The 9546-nt window shown below is 39.4% G+C and overlaps 1 protein-coding gene across 1 annotated transcript in view; it reads right to left on the bottom strand.

Moving 5' to 3' along the window:
- Positions 1-197: 197 nt before the first annotated feature.
- ezrb (ezrin b) overlaps positions 198-9546 on the bottom strand; it is a 29763-nt gene continuing 20414 nt past the window's right edge. The window contains exons 8-14 of the mRNA XM_040018595.1: positions 8955-9051; positions 8319-8482; positions 6107-6237; positions 5248-5408; positions 4000-4092; positions 3604-3840; positions 198-1705 (exon numbers count right to left, since the gene is read on the bottom strand). Coding sequence (XP_039874529.1) covers positions 1541-1705; positions 3604-3840; positions 4000-4092; positions 5248-5408; positions 6107-6237; positions 8319-8482; positions 8955-9051 — 1048 coding nt within the window. The 3' untranslated portion in view covers positions 198-1540. The remainder of the gene's footprint in view (positions 1706-3603; positions 3841-3999; positions 4093-5247; positions 5409-6106; positions 6238-8318; positions 8483-8954; positions 9052-9546) is intronic.

Here is a 9546-nt window from a genome sequence, read left to right as displayed (position 1 = left end):
CAAATATATATATTTATATTAATTTGCATATATGAGTTTTAATTTGTATCAGATATGATACACTTGGCTTTACATGGTTAAACCCACATGGGCTAGCAAGGCTAAGACTCAGAGGCATAAGGCAAACCCATTAAAACATCCCGGTCCAGAAAGAATGAGGACAGAAGTGTCTACTTACTTTGAAATATATATTTTACAAAGTACACACAGACATGTAATCTTTTTTTTTTTTTTAATTGCCAAATTCTTAAACACCTCAATATAAAATCCTGTTCATATACAAAGTCCAGCAGAGCTGTGAGTCAGTAAATACTAATAAATGTCCAGAAAGGAGAACATGAGACTTGGTTTTATTCAATCTGGGTCAGTCCATGAAACTCTGGAGATGTAACACAAACAAAAAAAAAACCCCCAAAGGTTTTCAGAATTGCATCTTATTGTTGTTGTTTTTTGTTTTTTGGGTGACTAAGCACCTTGGCTGAGACGTGTCGAGCGGCTGTCTGGGACTGACCCCTGCAGAGGGGCGACCAAAGGCCACTTTAGAGTGTGAAAATGTTCATTTCTCACTCTTCAGTGACATGACACGGAACAGACAGAAACAGAAATATTAAACCTGCTCTCAAGAAAAAGATGCATCGCTGTTCTGTGAACTGCATGGCAAAAAAACAATAATAATAATGTTATTAATAATAATAATGATAATGATAAAAGTACCTAGATAGCTAGAGATCTTCTGACGTGATTTTAATAGCATGCAGCTGAATATATTTCCTACGGTAAAAAATAATAATTTACAATGAATATTTCTTTAATTTATTGATCTAAAGGAAAACATATGGAACATAAGACCGTTGTTGTTTGGTCAATATATAAAATCTTTAAAACATATTGAATGTTTTGTTATCAGAAGATAGCAAAAATATACAAACCAAAATGAAATACCCTTTTTAAATGTCCCATATACAGTATAAATATCCAACTAGGGATTAATTTTTTTAACCTACAGAATAGCAATATTAAACATAAATGGAAGTGTTCAAATATGATGGAAAATAAAAACTATTTTTCTGCTCGTTCCCCCTTTCTGAGTGGTCGCCATGAACAACAAACGGTCCTCCATCAAAAATAAGCAAAGCTTGTACTATTTTCTCTCTGTGCGCATCATAAAATACTAAAATAATTTGGCTAATCCCCCACTTCATCCCACCTCTAAAAACAGATGACTATTTTTGGTCTGAATTGCTCAAATTACACAATTAAATACACAAACGGGAAATGAAACACTAAGTAGAGACAAAAGGGAAAGTTTTTGGCACTAATATTTCTTCAGAGGGTTTGCAAAGCCTTGCATCCAGCAGGGCACTCATAACAGAAGGAGTTTCTTTCTCTCTGTAGTGATGCTTCTGCTCTGCTTATACTGCTTCAATTCAGTCTGCAGCAGTGTGTTAAACATGTCCGGGTTTGGTTGTGTGTTGATCTGGCAGTCGAAGAGTGAGATATGTAGTGACCATTCAGAAAGGGTACGTTTTCCGAGGGCTCCTTATAAGGCTTCGAACTCATCGATCCTCTGCTTGGTGTTGCCCTGCCTGATCTGTCGCAGAGTCTTGTATTTGTCTCGGCCAGCCCGCACATTCTCACTGTGGAGGAGGTCGTTGGCGGTATTCTTGGATTCATCACGTGCCTGAGCCAGCTCTGAGGTCAGGGCCTGAGGGTGGAGGAAAGGAAGAAGAATGAGATCTGAGGGCAAAAACCAACAATGCCGCCTCTTATACAGTTCCATGAATGAGTCACCGTGTCCATTTTAGCTCACTATAGCCTCGAACTTTATACCCCACAAAGACATATGTGTTAATCAGTCTTTAACCTTCCATCTAGCAAATGCACATCATGTTTGGCACCTCCTACACAAAACAGTAGTTTGGAAACTCAGTTTCTGCATTTACACGTGGATGAGGACGACAAACATGTTTCCCTCTTTTTTTTGCCGTGAGACATCAACATCTCTGTATGATTAGAGTTCTATCAAGAGTTCTATCAATGTGTGTTGCTTTAGCGATAAACATTTTCTGTTTTTTTTTTTTCTTTTCTTTATAAAAACACCAGTGTATGTGACGATGTAGCCTAAATTGCATACAGTGTTTCCAGCAGTGATCATTTGTCCAAGCTGTCTCCTGCTGTTTGACACGTGTGAGAAAGGACGGCTTGTCCTGATCTGATTCTCCTGACACTTTCTGAAGTTCATGGCTGAAAACAGGCTGTGACGACGTTCCTGTAAAATCACTACAGTTTGCTTGATCACTTCTAGATTGGTCCATTAAAAAAATGAAAAAAGGGCTTGAATATATTCTTCAGCCCTGAGAATTTTACACCATTATCTCCTGTAAGTTAAACTTGGCTCAAAAATCAAATACATTTCCACGCATCTGCAAGAGATTTGGAAAAATTTCTCAGCAGATTCAAAATTTTCTTCCAAACTTTTGTAGTTTTCCCATTAAAAACAATATGACTATTAGAAACAGAAAATATATATTGGTCTGCGGCAGTTTCTGTGGCAGGAAACTGAGAGCTGACTTTATATAAAGTAGTGAGCAGTAAAGTTTTTGCTCTCCACACAGGAAGCGACAATCAACTGGGCAATCGGCGATAACAGAAAGTCAATGACATATCTAGCAACTTGAAGCAATGACGAGTGAAATAACCTCTGGCCATGTGAAGTTTTTGCAACTTCTAGATGAGCACTTAGTTAATATTGATGTGAGTGAAACAAAAGATGCTGTTAACTGTTATATAGTATGGCGTGGTAAATGCCTTGACAACCAGAGCCCAAATCGTCTGCTAGCGACCAACTGTCAAAGCGATGCGTGATGAGCAGTTCGCTTCCTGCATAAACGCCCCTCATTTCTGAACGCAGCTTTGAGATAGGATACAGGGCGATCAGGTGACTGAGCTGGTCTCCAACATCAAGTTCAAACATTCAAAGGTACCGCTGATTTCAACTTCCTGATGTTATAGTCTAGTATAGATAATCGAGCCAGAGCTCAACAGCTTTGGTTCTACGTGAAGGTCGAAAGAGAAGTGATAACAGGATGAATGCGGTGAAACTTGTAATCTTTCAATTTTAACAGAAACTACAGCTGTGAACTGGCTTTTACAGAATGTAGTGCTATTCTAGTCTTATGGACTGCAAAAATTGCTTTGGTGTTAATAGTGTTTAAGTTAGATCAAGGCTTCAATGAGAACTCTGATGCATTCAATAACACCAGGCCCTTCTGTGCTTTCACAGCCAAACTGTTTGTTCCAGTTAAACTCTTCTCTGTCTAGACTTGTTTCAAGCTGTCAGCTAATTCGGACTAAGATTACCTGAGGAGGAAGTTCTATTTCTAAATCTGTCTGTACAGATCTTCTACCCTAATGTTGGGTAACACAGTAACAGATAAGCATGAAAGCAGGTAATTCTTCCTGATTATTTAACTGAATTGCAGGAACCACACACGCAGCACTGTTTTTGTGTTCTATTCTTAACACAGCTGATAACCTCAGATAAAGGTGTTAATGTGCCATCACGCTCGCCAATGACTGACTGTGTGAGGTGCTAGTTTTCACCTTCAGCTGTTTCTGGACGCGCTCGTTCTTCTCGGCCTCAGTCAGGCGATCCTCCTCGTTGCGGTGGTCGTTGATGCCTTCCACGTGCAGGTCGGCGCTGTGCATGCTGGTGTTGTCGTCACTGTTGTCATCCATGAGGTGGTCGTACATGGGAGGAGGTGGTGGCGGCAGAGGCGTCGTCATCACATTGTGCAGCTCCTCCTTGGTTTTAATCAGATCGTCCTGGGCCTCACGGGCCTGGTGATGACAGAGAAGGTCAGTCAGCTCAAAATCAACGCTATAGAATTTCTAACTGCAAATATAAGGTCTGCAATAATTTAATTCAGTCCTTGTTTCAGACAGAAACAGCTGAGTGAGCCTGAGTAAACGGCACTGTGGTCACATTAAAGCTCTCACCCTGAGCTGCCATGAGTTGGCCTCCTCCTCCTTGCGTTTCTTAGCCTCCTCGAGCAGGCTGATCTTTGCTGTGTGCTCTGCCAGCTCAGCAGCCTGACACACACACACACACACACACACACAAAAGAAAACAAGAAATAAGAGAAACATATTATTTTATATAAAATATATATATTAAAAAATTCTAAAGAGTCACAAAGAAAACAGGTAGATTTAAAACTACATTTGATTACTAATTCAGAAAATATGATAGGAAACCAGTGTAAAAACCGTAATAGTTCATTTTTGGATTATTGCAAACTGCCGGCATCATTAAAAAAAGAAATAATGAAACAGGAAGCAGCTGTCACTGTGAGGAGGCATCTTAATTAAACCTAACCAGACCGTGTAGCCTCTCTGGGTGTTGTGGTACATTCCTTCTCACAACTACAACAATGTCAACGGCTTGTCTTTCACCACACTGAAGTATACCCTGCTCAGCATTAAACGGCACGCCTTCTCTAGCTGTTCAGTGGGTGTAGGCTGCCTCCAGCAAGCCATGAAATTATGTGAAAGGTGCTCGACTGGAAAATGAAGTTAGTGAAAACACTATCATTAATGAGATACGTGGGTTCAAACAAGTTCGTATCAATGCTCTCACACGTCTTCTGTGAGCGGAAGCTGCACATGGACTTAATCCATTACAAATGTCTTAATGGGGTTTAAGTAAAGAGGGCGTCACAGCAGGTGTCTAATAAAACTGTGTCTGGTGCCTGAATGTGGAGTAGGAACCACAGCTTTTCGTGTCAGGACAGTTGAACTGAAGCACAGTCTTGCAGGTGGTTCTGAGGGGCTGTTAGCGGTGTGGACCAGCTAGACACTACAAAATGCTTTTGTCTGGAGCAACAGTAGCCAGTCATCAGCACATGCCTGATAATAACCTGGACAAACAGCTGAGATCTCGGCAATAAAAGTGTGTGTGATAAATCTGTTTTTTCACTGTCACCATAATCTTACAATGAAATAAGCAATTTTAGCCTCCTTCCTTCTCCTGTTCAGGCAGCTTTTTTCTGATTGGTTGCTCTTCCTGGTGTCAGACCTGTGTCTCTGAGATGACCATATAAGAAAGATCCCTTTTCTTTGATGTCACACATAGCCTCAATATTAAAAACGGTGCACATGCTTATCATGAGCATCCACCTATGTAACAGTATTGAAATGAGAGGAAAATAAAGGAAAAATCACAAAAGACTGATTTAAAACACTGACCAGCTGCTCCTGACTCTTCTTCTGTTGCTCAGAGTGGCGGGCCAGCTCCTCTTTAGCCAGCAGGGCAGCCTGACGCTCTGCCTCCAGACGAGCTGCCTCCTCCTCTGCTCTCCTGCGCTCCTGCTCCAGCATCATGGCTCTCTGCAGCTGGTCTTGCAAATCTAACATGCAAAAAGAGGGGGAAAGAAAATATAATATGACACGAATACTTTATTTAAACGTGTAGATATTTATGTTCATATGTTATTTTTTTCATTATCTTATAAGCTAACAGAGCAGCAGTATATATCTGTATATTTGTTACTATTAACTGAGACCACCACCTCACAGCAGTCTCTTAATAAGGAAGTTCAATAAAAAGTAAACCTGTCAGATGTCAAACATGTTTCCTGAATACCAACAAAGCTCTGCACCATGACTGTGTGAATGCTTTCTTATTTATAATGCTCCAGGTGTTTGATCAGCTGGAATTTAAATCATTTAACAACAAACACTGGAAATCAGAGCTAATTTACAACCAGACTGCTTCCGTAAGTCAATCAAATTGTTTTGTCTTTTGTTTATGACAAAAATGCAGAGAGTCCATTCCAAGATGTAGTTTTTGTTCCTCTGTTTTGAATACAGAGCCATATGTAATCAAAAAGACAATGACTACTAATAACTGTGCTTCATTTCGTGCTGCTTTTAGTGTTATTTTGCGGGCAGGGGGTTGCCTTTGATTAATCATTTAATTTACACAACAAGTAAACTGAATGCATATCCTAATGACCTATTGTTACCAACCTGCATAACAACATGTACACACATATTCCAAATATTTTCACACACACACTCAGATACATCTTTCCCCTCGCCTCACCTTTCTCTGCCTTCTTGGTCTTCTCCTCAAACTGGTAGAGCCTCATCATCAGGTCCTGCTTCTCTTGCTCCATCTGCTCCTTCTCTTTCTCAATGGCCTCTCTCTTCTTCTTCTCATTCTCCAGCTGGGCTCTGCAGATAACAGAAAGCAGCCGTGAGGACACAAACAGAACTGATGTAGTTGATACATGGTTACTGCAAAAGGCACACACACAAACGTGGCATTTGGTGCATGTTTGCAAAAACTGCTCTATAAGAGCTGGTGAAAACAACAAGACATTTAAATATGATTTTTTTCACGCAGTCATATTATACAGGTGAAGTCTTGTGATTTTAAGTTGCATGACACTCACAAAGACTTGGCAAACTGAATGACTTCAGGGTTTATGAGCTATAAAAAGCTGGCATGAAATCAGCTGATAGAAGGATGTGAGCAGAGCCCTCAGTAACCAAGAATTTTACTCACAGCAATGAAATTATTGGCTTCAGTTAATTTTTTAACTAATTGTTTGTCCACTAAATGTCCAAATAATTCATTAGTAACTTAGCAATTAACTTTTATATACTGGGTTATGATTAATTAATTATGATTCATTCTTAAACACCATTTTAGTCTCTGACAAACTCTTGGAATCCACTATAATTTTAAAATACTCCACAGCCGGACTTTGTTTGTCTCTCAGAAAACTTTATGTCAATCTGCCTTAATCTAAAAAAGCTGAACAGTTCATTTTCTCAAATTTGGGATAAGTTGTTCATCTCTCTCTTCCCTATTCTTAGTTAAACTTCATTTGACTCTCTTCGCATCCTGCTCATGTCTCCTGCTGCAGAAAAAAACCTGATATCTCTCTGGGTTTGTTAATGTTTAAACGGGACATGAAATGCTACACACATCAAAGCTAATATACACAATTGATCACTGCTCTCAAAAACTGGCATAGATGTAACACTGTCTGTGAAGCTGGATTTAAGAAATAAGTGCTTAAAGTTTAGCGCCATTTTCTTTTAGCATGACGTCGTGTGATTGGCTGGTTGCAATAGATTTACATTAGTTATTGTTAGCTAACTAATGATAGAATCGATAATACCGAGGAAAATAACAACACTAAAACTAGGGGATCACAGTTGTGTTGCCCTAAATAGAACAATGAGTTCTATGTTAAGAAACTGAGCCAATAGTGTCAATTTCCACTGTCTGTCTCTTTAGCAGTAATTGGCTGCTCGCTCTTTGGCTAGCTGCACTCAAACAGGAAAATCCAGCTGTTAGCCATAATATTTGGGTTTGTAAAGCACTTTATAAATGAGTACTTAGTAAGGTAGTTAGTTTTAGTGTCATTATTTTCAACTGAGTTATTGATTCTCACTAAATAGACTTACATTAGTTTATGTTAGCTATTAACGCAACCAACCACATGACATCACGCTCCGCACAGACAGATGGCGCTAAACATGGTTTTAAAACTTTAAGCATTTATTTCTTAAATTCAGTTTCACAGACAGTGTTACATCTATGTCAGTTTTTTGAGAGCAGGGATAACTGAATTAAGTTAGCCTTTGTGTAGCGTTTCACGTCCCTTTTAAATAAAGTTTCTTAAGGGACTCATTGTAAACCATCTGGTAATTATGTTTGAACACCAGTCAACCTGATTACTGGACAGACTGCGGGCTACTATGCGCGAGCCTGAACTGGTGATCTGATGTCTCTCTCTCTGGTATTCACTGTTGTTGTCTGTTCATGGTTGTCTGTGTTTGAACAGCTGTGTGGGACAGACAGTGAGCTGACAGCTGCTGTTGAGATCAGGGTCAACATCCATTCAGCTCAGTGAACACAGGAAGTACATTTCCTACACTTCACCTTTTTTGTAGTTATTATATCAAACCTCTAATATTTTCTGTGCACCCTTTTCTTTCCTCCCAGACCTCTAAATAAAAATCAATCAAGTTACTGTGAAAATAATAACTGATAAGGGGTGTTAGTAGCAGCTGCAGCAATGACGTGTTCTAATGTTGTGGTTGATTGCTCATTTTATTCACAGCTGACTCAGTGAAAACACATCAGCTCTTATCAAACTCTCAGTGAATGGCACAAGGGTAAAACCATAATAGTCTAGAGGGTTTATGTTCTTACTTATGTTCTTAAGACAACAGTTACACAATAATTTTTAAGTGTGAAACTACTTCTTAAATTACACTCATCTCCACAATCTGCGTACCTCTCCATCTGCTTCTGGTGTTTCTCCTCTTTGGCCTGGGCCTTCATCTGCTGCACCTCAATTGTGTCGGGTTTACGGCGACGCATGTACAGCTCGTGGTTGCCCATGCACAGGTGCAGGATGCGCTTGTTTATGCGCAGTCTCGGGGCGTAAAACACAAAGTCCTGAATTTGGGAAAAGAATCAAACAATAAGAACGATAAGGAGAAAACAGAACAGACACTGGGCTGAATAATGAATACCGGTGCTAAAAAACAAAAAAACAACCTCCACTCGTAGTAAAAGGCAGAGCAGCCTGAAGTGCACAGATAAGGTTTATACCACTTGCTTTTTTGTGTGTGTCTGCAGTCAATCACTAACAGCGCTGCCTAGAAAGCAGCTCTGGCTATTCTTTATGCTCGATTGTAATGGGAGATACGCCTAATGGTTTCCCCCTCCGCTGTAGAGAAACATGATACCACAGGCAAAATGGAAGCAGCGAGCTTAAATACAGAAACACACTGTAACCCAATACGCCCTGAAAAGCCTGATATTAAAGACAAAGAATCCTTTAAGTAAGGGAAATTACATAGAAAAATAGGACCTTTGAAAAAAGAGGTGTGTGTTTGTGTGTGATTGCTTAGATGAGATTTCTCACCGGAGATTTCTTGTCAATAGGCTTGATGATGAATTTCTTATCATTGAAAGAAATGTTTCTGATTTCACTCCAGGGGAAGCCAATCTTAGGGGTCAGTCTGAAGGAGAAAGCACAAGAAAATAAATGTGAAATATATGGGATAATGTGGATGTTCACTGGGACACAATAATAATCATTTTCTGATATAGTGTGACCTTCCTGCATGTTTCCACTGAGATAGATAATGGTGCCAATACAGTGTTTTAAACATAAAAACCTGAATTGTCTGCTAAGTACGAGTGCATTTTTCCACCAAAAATGTTGTACATAATTAACCACAGCTTTCTTTTTTCACACTGTAAAAAACTGATTGCTCTTGGTCTTCTCTTGTATGAACTGTTTTGTTATCTAGATGGCCTAAAAAAACATAAGTATTTACACCTCCGCCTCTTTAAAAAAAATGGACTTGCACAGAGCATGATGACGAAATAAAATACTACATCACACCCAGTTTTTATTGTCTTCATACTGGTTTCAGGTCTCGTCCTGAGGTTTTATTGCTGGTTTACACGGCATTGAAAGGTTTAGCACTTTCATCCTTAGACAAGTGTCT

The sequence above is a fragment of the Simochromis diagramma genome, unplaced genomic scaffold, assembly GCF_900408965.1.
Source record: "Simochromis diagramma unplaced genomic scaffold, fSimDia1.1 OVJJ01000802.1, whole genome shotgun sequence".
Lineage (NCBI taxonomy): Eukaryota > Metazoa > Chordata > Actinopteri > Cichliformes > Cichlidae > Simochromis > Simochromis diagramma.
This window is presented reverse-complemented; position numbering and strand designations above follow the sequence as displayed.